The sequence below is a fragment of the Oncorhynchus mykiss genome, chromosome 5 (assembly GCF_013265735.2).
Source record: "Oncorhynchus mykiss isolate Arlee chromosome 5, USDA_OmykA_1.1, whole genome shotgun sequence".
Taxonomy (NCBI): domain Eukaryota; kingdom Metazoa; phylum Chordata; class Actinopteri; order Salmoniformes; family Salmonidae; genus Oncorhynchus; species Oncorhynchus mykiss.
In genome coordinates, this window is record NC_048569.1 from 17,019,587 (window position 1) to 17,043,400 (window position 23,814).

General features: G+C 42.4%; 1 protein-coding gene across 1 annotated transcript in view; it reads left to right on the forward strand.

Annotated features, from left to right (window-relative positions):
* LOC110522812 (lipoxygenase homology domain-containing protein 1) overlaps positions 1–23,814 on the forward strand; it is a 51,953-nt gene continuing 28,139 nt past the window's right edge. The window contains exons 1-14 of the mRNA XM_036976540.1: positions 1–530; positions 615–763; positions 5,355–5,469; positions 7,713–7,793; positions 13,551–13,738; positions 18,215–18,313; positions 18,458–18,606; positions 18,721–18,844; positions 19,099–19,349; positions 20,159–20,294; positions 20,891–21,051; positions 21,500–21,586; positions 22,202–22,337; positions 22,682–22,836. Coding sequence (XP_036832435.1) covers positions 1–530; positions 615–763; positions 5,355–5,469; positions 7,713–7,793; positions 13,551–13,738; positions 18,215–18,313; positions 18,458–18,606; positions 18,721–18,844; positions 19,099–19,349; positions 20,159–20,294; positions 20,891–21,051; positions 21,500–21,586; positions 22,202–22,337; positions 22,682–22,836 — 2,361 coding nt within the window. The remainder of the gene's footprint in view (positions 531–614; positions 764–5,354; positions 5,470–7,712; positions 7,794–13,550; positions 13,739–18,214; positions 18,314–18,457; positions 18,607–18,720; positions 18,845–19,098; positions 19,350–20,158; positions 20,295–20,890; positions 21,052–21,499; positions 21,587–22,201; positions 22,338–22,681; positions 22,837–23,814) is intronic.

Here is a 23,814-nt window from a genome sequence, read left to right on the forward strand (position 1 = left end):
ATGCCCTCAAAAGAGAAAAAAACTGCAGGAACGGAGGAAACTGAAGAGGTGGTTTGCGACGTGGAGGAAAAGGAGCCAAAACCGAAAGGGAAGAGCAAGTCTGACGCCAGCGGAGACACCAAGCCAGACGGAGCGAAGAAGAGGAAGAAACACAAGAGCCCAGAGGAGTCTGACGAGGATCCAGAGAAAGAGAGGAAGAAGAAAGGGGAACGCCACGATAAGGTGAAAGAGAAAAAAGAAAAGAAGAAAAAGAAAGCAGAAGATGATGCAGAGAAGAGGGAGGGGGATGAAGTGATTGAAAATGAGGAAGAGGGAGATGACGAGCAGAACAACAATGACACCATCGAAACCAAACCCAAGAAGAAGAAATCCGAAGAAGAGGACATGACTGAGGGAGAACTTAAGGAGGAAAAGAAGAAGAAAAAGAAGTCGTCTTCTGAGGGAGACCAACAGGGAGAGGAGGAGATGGGGTCCAAAGGCAGGAAGTCCACAGATGGAGGGAAGAAGAAGAAGAAAGCTCAGGATGAGGAGCCCCTCTTGGAAGATCAGGAGGGAGAAGAAGAAGACTCCAAGAAGAAAAAGAAGAAGAAGCAGAAGAAGGGATCGGCCGACAGTGATGAGGACAAGAAAGACAAGAAAGGGAAGAAAGGGAAGAAGCCCAAGGCCAAGCAGGTGGATTACGCTGAGATCTACTACAATGAGCTGATGACCTACCAAACGGACTCCTCCGATGGCTATGAGGAAGAGTACCACAAAAAGAAAGGTAGGACCATGGGACGGCTCCCAGCTAGGGCATGACAGTACCTCTACATAGTTCAGCTGTAAGTCTGGGTTGTAAGGTACTCCAGTTCTAAGCAGTGCTGTATTCTGAAGTGGCACTGAGTTCTATTTCTACAGCCAAGCTGGACTCTACTGTGTTGTTGTAGAGCCTGTCTGGGGACCCCTCTGTGATTGTCCCTGGATGAAAGCTCAGTGTGTTCCACATGAATGAAGCCCCACAGAGACTGAGAGGCCGACAGCTGCTTGGAGTCAGGCTGGGGCCAGGGCCTAGGGCCAGGGCCTAGGGCCAGGGTTGGGAGGAAAGGTTGGGGTAGAGCTGAGAGCAACGCTGGGTGCCAGGGGCAAGGACTGAGACCACACACACACACACACACACACACACACACACACACACACACACACACACACACACACACACACACACACACACACACACACACACACACACACACACACACACACACACACACACACACACACACACACACTAAGCTGGGCCTTACTGAAAGAGCTATAGCAAGCCTTTAAATAGCTCACTAAAGACCATTTTCCATTTAAAATAATAATGTTAATGGTAGGTTTCATCTTTACATTGCACTGCTAGTAAAAGCAGTTGACACAAAAGCAGATCTATATTTAGTCTGCTCTGTGACTGTGATGGAGATGCAGTTTGGGTTAGTGGTGTCTCATCACTTAAGGCCTAAGGAGGATAGGTGTCTGTCTTCTCAGTTACCTGGCTTTGATAAAGTGAGGCTTGGCTGAAGGCTTGGCCTGCTAACCTAGGCTCCAGAAGGATAACTCTCTATCTTCTACACATATCAGCTCAGGTGCATCAGGTCATACCATTATCACATCTCTTTTTATAATCATTTATCAGGTCTTTCTCTGAGATCAGGTTTAATCATCTCTCTTTATCAGGTCTCTCTGAGATCAGGTTTTATCATCTCTCTTTATCAGGTCTCTCTCTGAGATCAGGTTTAATCATCTCTCTTTATCAGGTCTCTCTGAGATCAGGTTTTATCATCTCTCTTTATCAGGTCTCTCTGAGATCAGGTTTTATCATCTCTCTTTATCATGTCTTTCTCTGAGATCAGGTTTAATCATCTCTCTTTATCAGGTCTCTCCGAGATCAGGTTTTATCATCTCTCTCTCTTTCTCTCTTTCTCTCTCTCTCTCTCTCTGTCTCTCTCTCTCTCTCTCTCTCTCTCTCTCTCTCTCTCTCTCTCTCTCTCTCTCCCTCTCTCTCTCGTAATGTTTTCTTGGGTGTCTTTATAATTAACTGCTCCTAATTTTCACTGTTAGGGTTGAGGCTATCAGTGCAATGCTGGGGTCATCTGAATGTTTCCAGAGGAATACCACACAAGGTTCCATTTTGTATAATTTATGAGGCTGTACAATCAATGTTTACCCAATGTCATACAGTATTTACCAGGGACTTCTACTTACAGGCCCTGGTATTTACCCTTGATTTTTTTCTCAATTGCTAAAACACTAAACCCCATTGGCTGAACAAAGTTCTCAGTTGCCTGGACTCATTTACCTAATTATGCAGTCTGTTGTCAATACCTTAAACCATTTCACATGGTAAAACACAATTTGCAGATCTCACTTAGACTTTTCAGCAAAACTCTAAACACATTCTCATTCTCAAAACTCATTCTGCACTCCAATGCACATGTCATCCATACTGGTAAACACAAGTGGCAACAATCAAATACAAATAGAGAACATATGTCATTGATTGAACACAACCACTCAAAACTGATTTAACCTGTTTCAAATGATGCGACACAACCAATATAAGCCAGTTCAGAGAGCAAACAGGTTGTTGAAGGTGGGAAGGAGAAAGTCTGAGAATGGATACTGTAGTACAGTGCATTGTAAGCTGTATACTGTATAATGGATTAATTGTATGGCCCTGAACATTGTGCTTTCCATTTATTAACAGTACTGACTGCTCAATAGATTTTGACTGGTTGCAGGTTCATATCAACAAAGAACAAGAATTACAGTGTCACAGAGACAAAGGACAAGTTTGTGAGATGCAGGGTACAGTACTGTAAAAATAGGGGTACAAGGAGGAGGAAGAACAAAAAACAAAATTGCAAAGAGCAAAGCAGAGTAGTAATTTCTGATCAATTTTGAGCTACTATGATAGAACATGTTTTCGTTCATCAAAAGACAATGACGGAAAAATATGAATATTTTTTTGGATTAAAAATGTACTTCTCCCTGAGAATTGTATGTTTTGAACAATGTGTTTTCTATTTTTCGGTGTATTGTTTACTGACTGCTTGAGAGTGTATATCATTTTGATCACTTTGTTTATAAACTGTTTTGAGGTGAATGTTTCATTTTGCAAGAGGAGTCAGAGGTTATGTAAATAGTGCTTGAAGATGAGGTTTTGTGTTTAATGTTTTCAGGAAATGGAGCAAGGTTTCAGAAATTGTGATTTAGCAATTGAGAAAAACTGTAACCATGATCTGCATGTTACCTAATGCTATTGACTGGCCAGGGGGTTTTACCCAAACGCCCTGGTTACATTATTCTATAGCCCAAGCTCTATCCTATTACTACCATGTGCAAAAAGGTGCTATCTAGAATCTTAAAGGTTTTTTTGGCTGTTTCCATAGGAGAACCCTTTGAAGAACGCTATTTGGTTCCATGTAGAACCCTTTCCACAGAGGGTTCTACCTGGAACCCAGAAGGGTTTTTATCTGGAACTAAAAAGGGTTCTACCTGGAGACAAAAAGGGTTCTTCAAGGCGGAAAGCCAAAGCTTTTTCTAAGTGTACTTTACCTTCAGTTCTCAGTGGTATAGAAAACGCCTAATGAAGCCTGATGAAGGAAGAAGACATAATATAACAAAGGAAATCATTCGGGAACCTATAACAATCCAGGTTCCTATTGTTTATATAAAAACCAGACTCAAGGAATTATAGAATGCCCTTCCACTGACTTACAGCTTTAGCAGTAGAACAAACACATCTACACATGCTTTAGTCACAGACATAAACACAGAGAGACGGGTGTGGTGGGTTCCAAACAAACACATCTACACATGCTTTAGTCACAGACATAAACACAGAGAGACGGGTGTGGTGGGTTCCAAACAAACACATCTACACATGCTTTAGTCACAGACATAAACACAGAGAGACGGGTGTGGTGGGTACCAAACAAACACATCTACACATGCTTTAGTCACAGACATAAACACAGAGAGACGGGTGTGGTGGGTTCCAAACAAACACATCTACACATGCTTTAGTCACAGACATAAACACAGAGAGACGGGTGTGGTGGGTTCCAAACAAACACATCTACACATGCTTTAGTCACAGACATAAACACAGAGAGACGGGTGTGGTGGGTTCCAAACAAACACATCTACACATGCTTTAGTCACAGACATAAACACAGAGAGACGGGTGTGGTGGGTTCCAAACAAACACATCTACACATGCTTTAGTCACAGACATAAACACAGAGAGACGGGTGTGGTGGGTTCCAAACAAACACATCTACACATGCTTTAGTCACAGACATAAACACAGAGAGATGGGTGTGGTGGGTTCCAAACAAACACATCTACACATGCTTTAGTCACAGACATAAACACAGAGAGACGGGTGTGGTGGGTTCCAAACAAACACATCTACACATGCTTTAGTCACAGACATAAACACAGAGAGACGGGTGTGGTGGGTTCCAAACAAACACATCTACACATGCTTTAGTCACAGACATAAACACAGAGAGACGGGTGTGGTGGGTTCCAAACAAACACATCTACACATGCTTTAGTCACAGACATAAACCCAGAGAGACGGGTGTGGTGGGTTCCAAACAAACACAGTCACACGATACTGAGGAGTGTTCATCTACCTTCCTCCCTTTCTGTTTGGAGGCTGTCAGTTAATCAGACAGACAGAGTGAGAGGGAAAGGGAAAGAAAGAAAGAGAGAGAGAGAGAGAGAGAGAGAGAGAGAGAGAGAGAGAGAGAGAGAGAGAGAGAGAGAGACACAAATCCAGCTCTGAAATGTGAGAGAGAAAGCCTTAGTAGGCTTGCAGCCAGGCATGGATTCTCCAACGGCAGATTATCTGCAGTGAGTTCCCTGGCAGGCCTCTATGGAAGGAAACATAATGCTACTAATTGCGCCATCGTAAAAGGCTATCAACATGTTTTCAGGTGACACATTGCCGGTTCTTATGATCTTACTTTTATCCTATTTGTTTATGAAGCCTGGTCAAACTTATGGAGAAATAGATTGGACAGGGTTCAGGCCCAATGTTCAGCTGACGCTGTAAAGCGAGGTCATGCCCACAAGCAGAAGGACAATATTTTTAATCTGTGTTTCAGCAGGGCTTCTGAATAGATTGTTGTGTTGTGGGCTCAACTAATGTATCAAATCAACTAATGAAATTATGCCTCACCTCTCTCTCTCTCTCTCTCTCTCTCTCTCTCTCTCTCTCTCTCTCTCTCTCTCTCTCTCTCTCTCTCTCTCTCTCTCTCTCTCTCTCTCTCTCTCTCTCTCTCTCTCTCTCTCTCTCTCTCTCTCTCTCTCTCTCTCAGTGTATGAGGTGGTGACTGTCACAGGTGATGTGAGAGGGGCAGGCACAGACGCCAATGTGTTTGTCACTCTTTTTGGAGACTTTGGCATCACTCCCAAAGTGCACCTGGCCAGCAAGTGAGTTCTATGGTATTTTCTCCTAATGCATATGTCAGCTCTGCGGTAGTACTAAAAATAAATGCTGGAATACATCACTTACTATAATGAACTACTGACTCACAGAGGGTCAGGGTTATAAAAGGACACGCTCCCAATCATGTTCCATATTATCTTATAAACGTAATCCTGAACTCAAAATGCTCTGTCAATATGTTTCAATCTTTAGTATTCATTTATTGCTAGCATTGAATTATATACACTGTGAATCATTGACAAGGTATACGTTTTCATCCTAATTCATGAATGTACAATTTGGATGTTGTGAATGGGATGTACAATGTGGAATTTTACTATTTGTGCAGAAAAAAAAATCATTTTCTATGCCAACTGTTACTCTTTAACCTTTAACCTTTGCATTTCTCTCTGATTCTTCAGCACAGAAAAGAGGTATTTTTATCGGTCTACCTAAGGATGATTATTGCAGTAGGATTACCTGTGTTGTGTTGCATTGTGGGTATGAGGCTGTATAAGAGTGCAGTCCTGTAACTTTAACCACATGAGCCTCACATGAGCTGACTTAGTGATGCTGCTCTGACCTCAACTATCAAATCAATACATTTATCAAACCACAAAAAAAGCTACTGATCATTTTAAGAACTGGCCTTATCACGTTTGCCAGATGGTCATAGAAATGATGTGACTGATGGATACGATCCATTATGAGAGGAAGCAAAGCTTGTAATGCGTTTGATAGAGGCCTGGCTAAAGTACGGGATGCACTCCGTACACATAATGGACACACAAAGTATCTGGAGTAAGGAAGAACTACGTGACATGGCCGGTCTTCTTTTCATTTAGAGCAAATGAAAGAAGACCACGATGTCATTTCCAGACGACACACTAATCCGTGTTGTAATATGAGGACCCATAGTACAGGGACTGTTATCATGCAAGTCGCAGGCTCTCCTTATCACTACACACCCATGGATACGCAGATAGATTTACACGTATACAGTATCCTGTACCCAGGCCTCATCTATAGTACAGTTGACTACACCTTGTCACTCACACCTGGAAGTCCTGTCATTCTCCCCCATCACATTAGACACATTGACTCAATATGTCACAGAATATACAGATGAACATACAAAGACCCTGTATATATACAAATGTATGTGCATATAGTATGTATGCAGTCTGCTGTGTATATTCATGTTTTCTAGGTCCATGTGTCAATGTGTAATTCATTACAAATAGCTGTGACATATAGCTTTATTGTTATTACCAACATTACAACTGAGGAGTACAGTTTCACCTTACTCAGATATAGCCCATGTCCTGTATGTTCTACCTGTATTATGGAATGATCAATGAACATTTGCATCATGATACAGGTAAGTGGAAGCTCTGCTTTTCAACAGGTCTGCAAGATTGGAACAATCAAGGCAGAGCGAAATGCAACATTTTGGAATTCCGATGGAACTGTGCAGATATAACTGTTCAAGTGACATGAATTCCAAAGTTTGCATTGGGGTTGATTTGTTTTGTCAATGTCAGTTTGAATTTCTTTTGCAGGTACATTTTAGACACAGTGTTGGACAGTCATTTAGTCCTTTCACGCATTTTGCCCATTATTTAGGGAGTGCAGGCCTGGCATTATCACATAGAGTTGAATATTCACCATCATTGTGGGCAGGGGAGCATTAAGAGAAATGTGGGTCAATGACAATGCCAGGTCTATTCTCTATTGTCGGAGGGTATCGTATCTGATTCACCACGGATGGCAGAGAAGGACCTGCCGCAGAGACACCAGCTATCTGTCACTGTCAGAGGTAGAGGAGTGGGTAGAGGAGTGCCAAAACCCCAGACTGTCTCTGGGCAGGTGTCCGATTCTACCACCCTGTGACAGAGACAATAGTAGGCTGGCCTATGCACTTTTGATTTGACGCTGAATAGGATTGTCTTTCAGGTAACACTTTATTTGATGGTTCATATGACATGAATATGACATAAGACCTATCATGAGGTGTCATGTACATTCAAGACCACTCATGTCAAAGAAAGTGTTACCAATATTTAGAGGGGGCAACAGAATACTGGGATTCTGCCACCCTTACCAGCCTGGCAGGAGATCCTCATTGTGCCTCACACTAAGTGGTCTAATCTGTCAACAGCTGCAATTGACAAGATCTATCTTTATCCCTATTTATCTTGTAGGCTGTCTCTCTCTTTTGCTCATGCTATCTTTTTTCACATTACAGAAGCCGAACGGCATTTGAGAAAAATAAGACGGACGTGTTCCGGATTAAAACACACAATGTTGGGCCCTTGAAGAAGCTGAGGTACAGCATGGCTTATGGTGATGGCATCATGGTGACTGAAACCACTAGTTTAACTTATAGTACACTACATTAACAGCATACTGTCCTGTAGTCGCCGACTGAGTTTATAATGCCTGTGGGGGATTTCCTCAGAATGATCACTGAGCGTGAAGCACCATCTGTTCACTGGGGGTTGTGATAATGATGGTGCTAGAGATGGGATCTGGGTCACATCCCAGTCTTAAAAAGTGAGGAGACATAGATTGTCTGAGTGACTGCAATGCCCTGGGTGTTGGTAGTAGCCTAGAGCTATATCTTTATAGGAATAAAAAAAAATAAAACATCGGAAAATCTGAAGTGCAAAATCTCGACCAGAGATGGGCAACTTTTATGGGGGTGGGGGCCACATAAAAAACGGAACTCATCACGAGGGGCCGCAGTGGCTTGTGGGTCTGCGTATCCACATCCACCCCCCCTATTTTAGTGGCCCTCTCGCCGGTCCCCTCACTAGTTGCCCATCCCTGCTCTAGACCATCTTCATTATCCATTTCAATGTGTTCTGAAACTTTCCAGGGCTAATTGTCAATTAACCACTACCTAAATTAATAGGCCTACAATTTCTCATAACATAGGATATTTCATCTGTAAGATGCCACTTTGGGCAAAATTTTATCTCTGCAAAACTGAACTTAACTATGCAAAAAAAAGGCCTACTCACAATGTCGTAGCAGGACTGGTCAGTGGTGTAGTGGTGAGTATACCTCTCCAGGTATTTCCCAAACGGCCCGCATGGCGAAGGAAAGGCACCTTGTGTGAAAAATGTTTTCCTAAGTTTTAAATGTGTTTTCTATAGATTTGTCAGGTTTTCACTCTCAAAATCACACTTTTTTATAGAAAAACTACAAAAATGTGATGTTTTAAGTCCCCAATACTGCTTAAACCACATCAGAAGACCATTTTTGAAGTCTGGGAAAAATCTTCATGATGTCGTTTTAATTGGGAAGGTTTTTTGGGAAAGCATTCAGAAATGTTCAAAGAGCGCATGAGGACTGAAATGCACATGACAAAGATTCAACCAAGACTTCGGACCAAACTTTTTAGATACCTGGTTTGCGTAACCATTGTTGCCTTAGATAGAATTTACTGGCAGATATCTACCCTACCAGCTACCAATGTCTTTCTTCTGTGAGCTGCTCCATATTTTGCGAAAACTAGACTATGTGTGCGGCGAGTATGTGAATATATGATACATACTTTGCGTTTGAGTATGCTACTTTGTGCATGATTATTCTCTATTGTACTACATGCAAACACTATACATACAAAGTATGTGGGCACCCCTTCAAATTAATTCAGCCACACCCATTGATGACAGGTGTATAAAATCAAGCACACAGCCAAGCAATCTCCATAGACAAACATTGGCCGTAGAATGGCCTTACTGAAGACCTTCAATGTGGCACCGTCATAGGATGCAACCTTTCCAACAAGTCAGTTCGTCAAATTTCCTTGCTAGAGCTGCACCGGTCAACTGTAAGTGCTATTATAGTGAAGTGGAAACATCTAGAAGCAACAACGGCTCAGCTGCGAAGTGGTAGGCCACACAAGCTCACAGAACAGGACTGCCGAGTGCTAAAGTGTGTAAACATCGTCTGTCTTCGGTTGCAAAACGAAAGAGTTCCAAACAGACTATGGAAGCAAGGTCCATGACCGAGCAGCACCACACAAGCCTAAGATCACCATGTGTAATGCCAAGCGTCGGCTGAAGTGCTGTAAAGCTTACCGCCAGTGGACTCTGGAGCAGTGGAAACACTTCTCTGGATGATGAATCACGCTTCACCATCTGGCAATCCGACAGACGAATCTGGGTTTGGCGGATGCTAGGAGAACGCTACCTGCCCGAATGCATAGTGCCAACTGTAAAGTTTGGTGGAAAAGCAATAATGGTCTGTGGCTGTTTTCATGGTTTGGGCTAGGACCCTTAGTTACAGAGAAGGGTAATCTTAACACTATAGCATACAATGACATTCTCAACGATTCTGTGCTTCCAACTTTGTGGCAACAGTTTGGGAAAGGCCCTTTCCTGTTTCATCATGACAATTCCCCCGTGCACAAAGTGATGTCCATATAGAAATGGTTTGTCGAGATCGGTGTGGAAGAACTTGACGGCTAGCACGGAGCCCTGAGCTCAACTCCATCAAACACCTTTGGGATGAATTGGAAGGCGACTGTGAGCCAGGCCAAATCGCCCAACATCAGTGCCTGACCTCACTAACGCTCTTGTGGCTGAATGGAAGCAAGTCCCCGCAGCAATGTTCCAACATCTAGTGGAAAACCTTCCCAGAAGAGTGGAGGCTGTTATGGAAGCAAAGGGGGGATGAACTCCATGATTTTGGAATGAGATGTTCGACAAGCAGGTGTCCAGTGTAATTGATACAGTATACACCTCCACTCAGGGTGAGACTACCACATTTCGGGGTCCCCGCATTTGGCGAGAGGGGGTCAGCTAACTTCCGGCATTTGTACACATTCTGCAATGGTGCAAAGAGAAACATTTGCAGTTTTATAATGCTATCCTAGACATTCTGTCATGAGGCTAAGAGAAAATGATGCTGTTTTAAATCAAATTGTAAACTTTTTGCCATGGGCAGGGATTTTTTGGATTGTTTTATAGATCATCTCATGTTGATCTACATTTGAAGTCAGAAGTTTACATACACTTAGGTTGGAGACATTAAAACTTGTTTTTCAACCACGCCACATATTTCTTGTTAACAAACTATAGTTGTGGCAAGTCGGTTAGGCCACCTACTTTGTTCATGACACAAGTCATTTTTCCAACAATTGTTTACAGACAGATTATTTCACTGAAAGTTCACTGTATCACAATTCCAGTGGGTCAGAAGTTTACATACACTAAGTTGACTGTGTCTTTAAACAGCTTGGAAAATGCCTCCGCTCAGGAAGGAGACGCGTTCTGTCTCCTAGAGATGAATGTACTTTGGTGCAAATCAATCCATGAACAACAGCAACGGACCTTGTGAAGATGTTGTAGGAAACAGGTACAAAAGTATCTATATCCACAGTAAAACAAGTCCTATATCGACATAACCTGAAAGGCTGCTCAGCAAGGAAGAAGCCACTACTCCAAAACCAACATAAAAACACCAGACTACAGTTTGCAACTGCACATGGGGACAAAGATCATACTTTTTGGAGAAATGTCCTCTGGTCTGATGAAACAAAAATAGAACTGTTTGGCCATAATGACCATCGTTATGACCATCGTGGGAGGAAAAAGGGGGAGGCTTTCAAGCCGAAGAACACCATCCCAACCGCGAAGCACGGTGGTGGCAGCATCATGTTGTGGGGGTGCTTTGCTGCAGCAGGGACAGGTGCACTTCACAAAATAGATAGCATCATGAGGGAGGAAAATTATGTGGATATATTGAAGCAACATCCTAAGACATCAGTCAGGAAGTTAAAGGTTGGTCGCAAATGGGTCTTCCAAATGGACAATGACCCCAAGCATACTCCCAAAGTTGTGGCAAAATGTCTTAAGGACATCAAAGTCAAGTTATTGGAGTGGTAATCACAAAGCCCTGACCTCAATCCCATATAAAATTTGTGAGCAGAACTGAAAAAGTGTGTGCGAGCAAGGAAGCCTACAAACCTTACTCAGTTACACCAGCTGTCAGGAGGAATTGGTCAAAATTCACCCAATTTATCGTGGGAAGCTTATGGAAGGCTACCCGAAACGTTTGACCCAAGTTAAACAATTTAAAGGCAATGCTAGCAAATACTAATTGAGTGTATGTAAACTTCTGACCCACTGGGAATGTGATGAAAGAAACGAAAGCTGAAATAAATCAATCTCTGCTATTATTCTGACATTTCACATTCTTAAAATAAAGTGGTGATCCTAACTGACCTAAGACAGGAACTTTTTACTAGGATTAAATGTCAGGAATTGTGAAAAACTGAGTTTAAATGTATTTGGCTAAGGTGTATGTAAACTTCCAACTTCAACTGTATAAGCTATTTTCCTGATATTCTACACATTTTACTATCATACCACTGGACTACGTTGATACTAATGACTTGGGATTAAGAAGTGAGTTTAAACTATGCCCACTGAAAAAAAGTGTGTATACTGTAGGAATACCTGCAAAGCCTCCACTACACAACAGCGTCTTGTGTTCTTTCATGATATGACCTCTGTGAGAAACAAGTGTCGGAGTGCACCGAATTTTCTCTGGGATTTCTTTGCCACAACAAAAATCTGAAAATGGAAAATAAATGAAAAGGTCATTCAAGTCTAGGCTAGCAGTCTATCATTCCCGAATTCAGCTACAATATTAAGTGAGTGAGTGTTATTGTTTTGTTTTTTTAAAGTTCAGTGCTGTTCTCTGTAAAAAATAAAGTGTTTTAAAACTAGCCTCCCAATAAGCTGCCAACATTGTGAAGGTGTTGAAAAGGTATGCAAATGTGTCTCCCTGCATATGCTCCGAAAAAAAACCATTAGGTCTATCATCCCAACATTTGTTTGGCGTGCTTCCCCAGTACTTTCCAAATGGTGGCAGCTTAGTTGCAAACATGGTAGCTCGTAGTTGCGATATTATATTATCAAATGTTTTTGTTTAACAGTGTTGTGTATCCGATAGAATGAGTTAGAATATCAGAAGGCTAATTGTTGGGTGTCCAATACTCCTCTAAGAAAACCAATGGTCCAACCCTCATGTCTTTTTCATAATCTGTTCAAAATATATTGGAGTTTTTACACTTGCAGGATGGCCAAAATGACCAAATAGGCCAAAAACTGGTTGAATCGAAATGTTCACATCATTTCGACAAAATAAATCAATGTAATGACGCTGAATCAACTCAATGTGGAAACTTGACTGGACTTGCAAAAAAGTCATCAATTTAAGGGAATTTCCTATTTATTCATACCATTTTTAACCTAAATCCAATGGCATCATGGTGAAATGTTTTATTGATTTCATGTTGAATTCACATTATTTGACAACTCAACAATTCGTAAATCAAAACTAGATGTTGAACTGACGTCTATGCACAGGGTGACTAAATCTAGAAAAATGCACAGCATCTTGTCATCTAGGTGCTAGAATGAACTACTAATTACTTGACAGGCTCACTTTGAACTCGTCATCTTTCTTCTCGAATCCACAGGACATAAAACAACAGAGGTAAGATCTACGTTTTGAGACGTGACATGTAGTACTATTTTCAGATTTTAGTATATGCTTTTCATTGTAATGAGAAATTCCTGTCATTTTTTTGAAGATTTATAGGAAAAAAACATGTGTATCTCTTTGAAATGTAAACAGAGCACTGAGCGTACTGCAAGCTTTTTATTTTCAAAGCCTTTTACATTTAATTCAGTTCATGTCATGTTAATTTATCTTTGTGAGACCCGTGGAAACAACTTTGTAGATGGCCACCAAAACATGTAAAATCCTCTAAGTTGCTGTGAGAAAGCTGCACTGCTCTGTTGATGCTTGTTATTGGATGTATGTCACGAAATCCGACTTTTTGGATAGACTGTTATTAAATGTTAGAGAAATACATTTCTTGAACGATTCAGAACATGAATAATCATATGTGTCTTGGTAAAATGTATTTTATAACATAAGGAAGTGACATTTCATCACCAAAGTGCGTTTTCACCCACTATGGTCAGAGTGGGTGGAAATTTGACTAATTGTCAAATGAGGAGACGTTTCCTCCAGTACCTGACTGTCATTGTGTCCCCAGGATTGAACATGACAACACAGGTGGCTTGAACGCCAGCTGGTTCCTGGACCGGGTCGTGGTGACCGACATGAACCGTCCACACCTGCGGTTCTACTTCGCCTGCAACAACTGGCTGAGCCGTGAGGAGGGGGATGGCCTGTATGTCAGAGACCTGCTGGGCAGCCTCAACCCCATGGATGTCCCCAAACGTAGGTTACTCTGGAGTGCATACCTTTACACACAGTATGCTATACAGGTTAAATCCACATAGAAGATGTGTAGGCTACATTGCACAAGACTGTACTCTACAGTTCATACTGTCCACTGCATACCTATTGCAGTGAATACACTCTACAATGCATGCAGTATATGACGTAAAGGAAAACCCTTTAGTTTAATATAATTTAGGAGCAGCATGCTGTATCTTGTGGTATCTTGTGGTATATGGCCAATCTACCACGGCTAAGGGCTGTTCTTATGAATAACACAACGCAGAGTGCCTGGACACAGCCCTTAGCCATTTACTGTCTAATATACCATGGCTGTCAGCCAATCAGCATTCAGGGCTCGAACCACCCAGTTTATAATTGTAGTTCTAAACTGGGTGGTTCAAGCCCTGAATGCTGATTGGCTGACAGTCGTGGTATATCAGACCGTATAACACGGGTATGACAAAACAGTTATTTTTACTGCTCAAATGAAGTTGGTGAACAGTTTATAATAGCAATAAGGCACCTTGGGGGTTTGTGACTTATAGCCAATATACCACTCTGCGTTGCGTCGTGCTTAAGAACAGCCCTTAGCCATGGTATATTGGCCATATCCCATACCCCTCTCGTGCCTTTTTGCTTAATTAACCCGCACTTCATGTTCTTAAGCGTAAACCAAAGTTACGTAAGTTACTCTGCCTACTGTTACTTGCGTGTAAGGTGCCCCATGGAGCCTAATCGGCTGGTAAGCATCGTAGTCCTCTTGTTACCATGTGACCGTCACCTTACAACTCCTTATTAGACAGAGATGGAGAGAGAGTAGGATGCAGGGTGTGTCTTGGGGACAAATGTCACCATGGTAGGGGACACAGATCATGCCTCTGCTCATGCCTACTTTTCAAGTCTATTCAAGGAGACCTGTTATTCCAAACCAGACAGCTGGCATGGGAACACCCTTACTGTAGGCTCACACACACACACACACACACACACACACACACACACAGAAGTGCACACACACAGTATATGAATATTTAACTTGGAAACTAGCTCATTGAGGATTAGAGGAACTATGGGCTGTCTGTCTGTGGTCTGTTGTGAGAAAGAAGGAGGAGACAAACAGAATCATGAGGCATGAGACTAGACATGTGAATAGAGAGAAGTTACGGTTAGAACTGAGAGGTTATGGTTAGAACTGAGAGGTTACAGTTAGAACTGAGAGGTTACAGTTAGAACTGAGAGGTTACAGTTAGAACTGAGAGGTTATGGTTAGAACTGAGAGGTTACGGTTAGAACTGAGAGGTTACAGTTAGAACTGAGAGGTTACGGTTAGAACTGAGAGGTTACAGTTAGAACAGAGGTTACAGTTAGAACTGAGAGGTTACGGTTAGAACTGAGAGGTTACAGTTAGAACTGAGAGGTTACGGTTAGAACTGAGAGGTTACAGTTAGAACTGAGAGGTTATGGTTAGAACTGAGAGGTTACGGTTAGAACTGAGAGGTTACAGTTAGAACTGAGAGGTTACGGTGGGAACTGAGAGGTTACGGTTGGAACTGAGAGGTCACGGTTAAAACTGAGAGGTTACGGTTAGAACTGAGAGGTTACAGTTAGAACTGAGAGGTTACAGTTAGAACTGAGAGGTTACAGTTAGAACTGAGAGGTTACGGTTGGAACTGAGAGGTTACAGTTAGAACTGAGAGGTTACGGTGGGAACTGAGAGGTTACGGTTGGAACTGAGAGGTCACGGTTAAAACTGAGAGGTTACGGTTAGAACTGAGAGGTTACAGTTAGAACTGAGAGGTTACAGTTAGAACTGAGAGGTTACAGTTAGAACTGAGAGGTTACGGTTGGAACTGAGATGTTACGGTTGGAACTGAGAGTTTACGGTTAGAACTGATAGGTTTCGGTTGGAACTGAGAGGTTACGGTTGGAACTGAGAGGTTACGGTTAAAACTGAGAGATTACGGTTGGAACTGAGAGGTTACGGTTGGAACTGCGAGGTTACAGTTAGAACTGAGAGGTTACGGTTGGAACTGCAAGGTTACGGTTGAAACTGAGAGGTTACGGTTAGAACTGAGAGGTTACAGTTAGAACTGAGAGGTTACGGTTAGAACTGAGAGGTTACGGTTAGAACTGAGAGGTTACAGTTAGAACTGAGAGGTTACGGTTGGAACTGAGAGGTTACAGTTAGAACTGAGAGGTTACAGTTAGAACTGAGAGGTTACGGTTAGAACTGAGAGGTTATGGTCAGAACTGAGAGGTTACAGTTAGAACTGAGAGGTTACAGTTAGAACTGAGAGGTTACGGTTAGAACTGAGAGGTTATGGTTAGAACTGAGAGGTTACAGTTAGAACTGAGAGGTTACAGTTAGAACTGAGAGGTTACAGTTAGAACTGAGAGGTTACAGTTAGAACTGAGAGGTTACGGTTAGAACTGAGAGGTTACAGTTAGAACTGAGAGGTTACAGTTAGAACTGAGATGTTACAGTTAGAACTGAGAGGTTAAGGTTAGAACTGAGAGGTTACAGTTAGAACTGAGAGGTTACGGTTAGAACTGAGAGGTTACGGTTAGAACTGAGAGGTTACGGTTAGAACTGAGAGGTTACGGTTAGAACTGAGAGGTTACGGTTAGAACTGAGAGGTTTTGGTTAGAACTGAGAGGTTTCGGTTGGAACTGAGAGGTTACAGTTAGAACTGAGAGGTTACGGTTGGAACTGAGAGGTTACAGTTAGAACTGAGAGGTTACAGTTAGAACTGAGAGGTTACGGTTAGAACTGATAGGTTTCGGTTGGAACTGAGAGGTTACGGTTGGAACTGAGAGGTTACGGTTAAAACTGAGAGATTACGGTTGGAACTGAGAGGTTACGGTTGGAACTGCGAGGTTACAGTTAGAACTGAGAGGTTACGGTTGGAACTGCAAGGTTATATGGTTGAAACTGAGAGGTTACAGTTAGAACTGAGAGGTTACGGTTGGAACTGCGAGGTTACGGTTGGAACTGAGAGGTTACGGCTAGATCTAAGAGGTTACAGTTAGAACTGCGAGGTTACAGTTAGAACTGAGAGGTTACGGTTGGAACTGCAAGGTTATATGGTTGAAACTGAGAGGTTACAGTTAGAACTGAGAGGTTACGGTTGGAACTGCGAGGTTACGGTTGGAACTGAGAGGTTACGGCTAGATCTAAGAGGTTACAGTTAGAACTGAGAGGTTACGGTTAGAACTGAGAGGTTTTGGTTAGAACTGAGAGGTTTCGGTTGGAACTGAGAGGTTACAGTTAGAACTGAGAGGTTACGGTTGGAACTGAGAGGTTACAGTTAGAACTGAGAGGTTACAGTTAGAACTGAGAGGTTACGGTTAGAACTGATAGGTTTCGGTTGGAACTGAGAGGTTACGGTTGGAACTGAGAGGTTACGGTTAAAACTGAGAGATTACGGTTGGAACTGAGAGGTTACGGTTGGAACTGCGAGGTTACAGTTAGAACTGAGAGGTTACGGTTGGAACTGCAAGGTTATATGGTTGAAACTGAGAGGTTACAGTTAGAACTGAGAGGTTACGGTTGGAACTGCGAGGTTACGGTTGGAACTGAGAGGTTACGGCTAGATCTAAGAGGTTACAGTTAGAACTGAGAGGTTACGGTTGGAACTGAGAGGTTACAATTAGAACTGAGAGGTTACGGTTGGAACTGCAAGGTTACGGTTGAAACTGAGAGGTTACGGTTAGAACTGAGAGGTTACAGTTAGAACTGAGAGGTTACGGTTAGAACTGAGAGGTTACGGTTAGAACTGAGAGGTTACGGTTGGAACTGAGAGGTTACGGTTGGAACTGAGAGGTTACGGTTAGAACTGAGAGGTTACAGTTAGAACTGAGAGGTTACGGTTAGAACTGAGAGGTTACGGTTAGAACTGAGAGGTTACGGTTGGAACTGCGAGGTTACGGTTGGAACTGAGAGGTTACGGTTAGAACTGAGAGGTTACAGTTAGAACTGAGAGGTTACGGTTAGAACTGAGAGGTTACGGTTAGAACTGAGAGGTTACGGTTAGAACTGAGAGGTTACGGTTAGAACTGAGAGGTTACGGTTAGAACTGAGAGGTTTCGCTTAGAACTGAGAGGTTTCGGTTGGAACTGAGAGGTTACAGTTAGAACTGAGAGGTTACGGTTGGAACTGAGAGGTTACGGTTGGAACTGAGAGGTCACGGTTCAAACTGAGAGGTTACGGTTAGAACTGAGAGGTTACAGTTAGAACTGAGAGGTTACAGTTAGAACTGAGAGGTTACGGTTAGAACTGAGAGGTTACAGTCAAATTTACAGTTTCAGTGACAATGGTCGCATAACTTGAAAGGTACCATTATGGCATTGTCTATGTGAAATATCATGACATAACCGGTTCACTGTCAGATATGAATGAGAACACATACATACAGTACAACATCACTGAGTTCATAAATATGCTGTGCTTTTTGATATTTGATCATTTTACAGTGAATAAGTACATAGTGAGTGTGTTCACTTCTGCTGAGAAGGGCAGCGGGACTGATGCTGACGTCTTCCTGAATATCTTTGGAGAGCATGGCGATACAGGTGAGATTTAGACTCTTCGTGTAGTTTAACTGGTCAAACTGAAGATATAGCTCTTTCCTGAGTTATTAGCAGTGAGAATACCAGCTCTGTCATTAGCGCTTTGATTTCATTCTATATCACAATACGGTTTCTATATAATTAAAGGGGAGAGACGGCTGGACAGTGACAAAGATAATTTTGAGCGAGGCACGGAGGACAAGTTTACTATTGAATCACCAAACCTGGGAAGGCTAAAGAAAATCACCATTGGCCATAACAACAGGGGCTCATCAGCTGGATGGTGTCTGGATAAGGTACACACACACACACACACACACACACACACACACACACACACACACACACACACACACACACACACACACACACACACACACACACACACACAACATGTTATCTCTCTCCAGGTGGTCATTGATGACATGGGGAACAAGGAGGTGTATGAGTTTCCAGTGAATCGCTGGTTCGCCATGGATGAAGAAGATGGAAAGATACAGAGAGATGTGTTGGTGGGAGCAACACAGCCCATGGGTGAGCCCATCCATAGAATTACATATAGAATTATGAATAAATTATAGGATTTCTATGAGCCCACCATCATAATGACAGCACATTGAGTTCCAATATTGTATTCTGTATCAGATACATAAATCAGATTGTATGTTCACTTTAGTGACCTGAGTTTTTTATGGTCAGGTCACATGGTCTTAGTTATGATGGCTTTTATAATATAATCCATTGAATGACCTATAACCTAACCCCTCTGTGTTACTGGATCGCCAAAGCGGTGGTGTACAACGTCCAGGTGATGACGGGCAACGTGAGAGGTGGTGGCACCAACTCTAAGATCCACATCATCATGCATGGCACCAAGGGCCTGAAGAACAGTGGCAAGGTGTTCCTGGAGGGTGGAGCATTCGAGCGGGGGCTCATCGATATCTTCAACGTGGAGATTGCTGCCCTGCTCAGCCCACTCAGTAGGGTCACCATCGGACATGACAACGGAGCTGTTGGGGCCGGCTGGTACTGCGAAAAGGTTCCGTCTTATCTGTGTTGTTGATGTTGATGTTGAGGTTGTTGTTGATGTTGTTGTTGTTGTTGTTGTTGTTGATGTTGTTGTTGTTGAGGTTGTTGATGTTGTTGTTTTTGAGGTTGTTGTTGATGTTGATGTTGATGTTGTTGATGTTGATGTTGTTGAGGTTGTTGTTGATGTTGTCATTGATGGTGTTATTGTTGTTGATGTTGAGGTTATTTTTGATGTTGTTGATGTTGTTTATGTTGTTGATGTTGAGGTTGTTGTTGTTGATATTGTTATTGTTGTTGTTGTTGTTGTTGATGTTGTTGTTGTTGAGGTTGTTGTTGTTGATGTTGATGTTGTTGAGGTTGTTGTTGTTGATGTTGATGTTGTTGAGGTTGTTGTTGATGTTGTTGTTATTGTTGTTGATGTTGTTGTTGAGGATATTGTTGATGTTGTTATTGTTGTTGAGGTTGTTGTTGTTGAGGTTGTTGTTGATGTTGTTGTTGTTGATGTTGTTGTTATTGTTGTTGTTGATGTTGATGTTGTTGAGGTTGTTGTTGAGATTGTTGTTGATGTTGTTGTTGTTGTTGAGGTTGTTGTTGATGTTGTTGTTATTGTTGTTGTTGATGTTGTTGAGGTTATTGTTGATGTTGTTATTGTTGTTGAGGTTATTGTTGTTGAGGTTGTTGTTGATGTTGATGGTGTTATTGTTGTTGATGTTGTTGTTGTTGCAGTATTGCACATTTCATCATCTACATGTACCTCTTATCTACTGGTGTGTGTTTCTATGTTCTAACGTCTTTCTCTCTCTCTGTGTCTCCGCCCAGGTGACAGTGTACTGCCCATTCACAGGGATTGAGCAGACGTTTCCCTGTTGCAAGTGGCTGGATGAGGACGAGGGGGACGGACTGATTGAGAGGGAGCTTTACGAGATGGTGTCCCTCAGGCAGAAGAAACTTAAGAGTGGGTGACTTATGCATTCTACATACACGTCTACTGTAACACACAGGCTTACAGTTGGTTAAACAGATGTAGGATCTTAATTTGAACCAGTTTGCTACAGCAGGAAAATTATCCACAGCAACAGGAAATGTGAATTATTATGTGGAATATAATTCATGGATATTTTTGTAGGAGTTGATAAAACATTTTGTGTGGAAAAATCAGGTCTGAAATTTCAAAGTGGAAATTACAAACTTCAGAAGCCTTTTAAACCTCAAATACACTACAAAAGTGTACATTTCCTGCAAGTTCTTCTGCAACAGGGTGATCAAACGAAGACCTTACATCTGTAGTTGTAAGGGGCCAGTTCAGACATTGTACAGCAACACACAAATATGATTCCAGATGAGTTTACATCCTTTTAAAGAAACTCTTCAGCTGGAGGCAGGATGTAATGTATTTTGATCAAGTCGACTTCAGTTCACTTTACTTTATTAGCGGTATTTAGGAATTTGACGGTCAACATTTACAAACCACACTGACATCAATGACAACACAGACAGATATGCAATAGACAATAGGATTAATTTTCCTGCGTACCCATCATCCATTCCCAGAGTACCCGTGGTCACTGTGGATCTGGACATCGGACGTGAAGGGGGCAGGGACGGACGCCCAGGTCTTCCTACAGATCTACGGTGAGAAGGGCAAGTCAGATGAGATGAGACTGGAGAGCAACTCAGACAGCTTTGAGCAGGCTCAGCTGGATAAGTTCATGGTAAGACCTGGATCAGCCGTAGAACTACACATTGTCTGCACACCACAGTGGTTTAAAATTATTTATTTAAGCTTTATTTAAATAGGCAATTCAGTTAAGAACAAATGCTCATTTATGATGACCAGCCTAGGAACAATGGGTTAACTGCCTTGTTCAGGGGCACGACTACAGATTTGTACCTTGTCAGCTCGGGGATTCGATCTAGCACTAGCTCTAACCACTAGGCTACCTGCTGCCCGCCGTAGCTGCCCCAGTGTTAGCCCGCTGTAAACTGGGTGTTGGTGTGGGTGGACATTTTTGCCCAGAGATTTGGTATGGACTCATTAATGTTAATTTTATAACTTTTGTGATATGCATGTTTTAGTTGTTTGAATGTATATATTTTGTCTTTTGTGTGTATTTATTCTTTCTTCAATACTAACAGTTTTAAATTGTCGGACCACTGTAGATTGAAATGCCAGACATCGGAAAGCTGACGAAAGCCCGTATCTGGCACGAAAAGAGACATCCTTTCGCAGGCTGGCATTTCGCTAGGGTGAGATCTACTGGGTTGTTTGGTCTGTCAACATTAGCCTTTTATACTGTTAGTTACATAATCAAACGTATCATGAAAGTGAAGTGAATCAAAGCACAATCTGTGATCATTGAAATAAACCCAAGTTACAGCATACTTAAAGCATACAGATGTAGGATCTTAATTTGAGCCAGTTTGTTACAGCAGGAAAATAATCCTGCAGCAACAGGACATGTGAATTATTATGTGGATTATAATGAATGGACATTTTTGTTGGGGTTGGTAAATGTTTCATAAGGGAAAATTAGGTCTGAAAGGTCAAACTTCAGAAGCCTTTTCAAACCTCAAATACACTGCAAGTTTTATATTTCCTGCATTGCAGGAAAGTTCTCCTGCAACAGGGTGATCAAATTAAGATCCTACATCTGTACAGACTAGTATCTGATAGAGCAGTGGTTGAGATATATTATACACTAGTCTGAGTTTTATCTTACCATGTGACCTGACCTGGATCTCTGGGCCCTAGTTATAGGCAATAAACCAGGCTATAATAGGTCAGGTCACAGAGTCAGGAAGAACTATTTATATGTTTTTTTAAATCCCCTATTTAAGTGTTATGTCGGTGTCTTACCCCAGGCCACGGTGATGAAGACTCTGACAAGGGAGAAGTACTCGTTTAACTGTGGCCGCTGGCTGGACATCAATGAGGATGATAATGAGATCATCAGAGAGCTGCCCGCCACCGGAGCTCTCATCCCGGAGCCGTTACTACGTAGGACCCACACATACTCTCATACACATGCATGTACACACACACACACACACACACACACACACACACACACACACACACACACACACACACACACACACACACACACACACACACACACACACACACACACAAACACACACACACACACACACACACACACACACACACACACACACACACACACACACACACACACACACACACACACACACACACTAAAACCACATACTGGTATGACAACCGCATACCTTCAGACATTGCATGAGTACTTATTAATACTCTTGTCCAACTAAGAATGTTTAGAATCATCACAGAGAATGTTAACATTATATACTTCTCAGTGCTGAAGTATCGCATCACCATCTGTACTGGGAGAGTGAGTGGAGGTGGCACTGATGCCAGCGTATTCCTTAATGTGATCGGGGACCTGGGAGACACAGGGGATCGACTCATGTTCCTCAGCAAAAACAACGTCAACAAGTTTGAAAAGGGCAACGTGAGTAGGGGTGGTTTAGGAGTACCTGGGTGTATATGTAGTGTAGGTGGTTCAGGAGTACCTGGGTGTATATGTAGTGTAGGTGGTTCAGGAGTACCTGGGTGTATATGTAGTGTAAGTGGTTCAGGAGTACCTGGGTGTATATGTAGTGTAGGTGGTTCAGGAGTACCTGGGTGTATATGTAGTGTAGGGGGTTCAGGAGTACCTGGGTGTATGTGTAGTGTAGATAGTTCAGGAGTACCTGGGTGTATATGTAGTGTAGGTGGTTCAGGAGTACCTGGGTGTATATGTAGTGTAGGTGGTTCAGGAGTTCCTGGGTGTATATGTAGTGTAGGTGGTTCAGGAGTACCCGGGTGTATATGTAGTGTAGGTGGTTCAGGAGTACCTGGGTGTATATGTAGTGTAGGTGGTTCAGGAGTACCTGGGTGTATATGTAGTGTAGGTGGTTCAGGAGTACCTGGGTGTATATGTAGTGTAGGTGGTTCAGGAGTACCTGGGTGTATATGTAGTTTAGGTGGTTTAGGAGTACCTGGGTGTATATGTAGTGTAGATAGTTCAGGAGTACCTGGGTGTATATGTAGTGTAGGTGGTTCAGGAGTACCTGGGTGTATATGTAGTGTAAGTGGTTCAGGAGTACCTGGGTGTATATGTAGTGTAGATAGTTCAGGAGTACCTGGGTGTATATGTAGTGTAGGTGGTTCAGGAGTACCTGGGTGTATATGTAGTGTAGGTGGTTCAGGAGTACCTGTGTGTATATGTAGTGTAGGTGGTTCAGGAGTACCTGGGTGTATATGTAGTGTAGGTGGTTCAGGACTACCTGGGTGTATATGTAGTGTAGGTGGTTCAGGAGTACCTGGGTGTATATGTAGTGTAGGTGGTTCAGGAGTACCTGGGTGTATATGTAGTGTAGGTGGTTCAGGAGTTCCTGGGTGTATATGTAGTGTAGATAGTTCAGGACTACCTGGGTGTATATGTAGT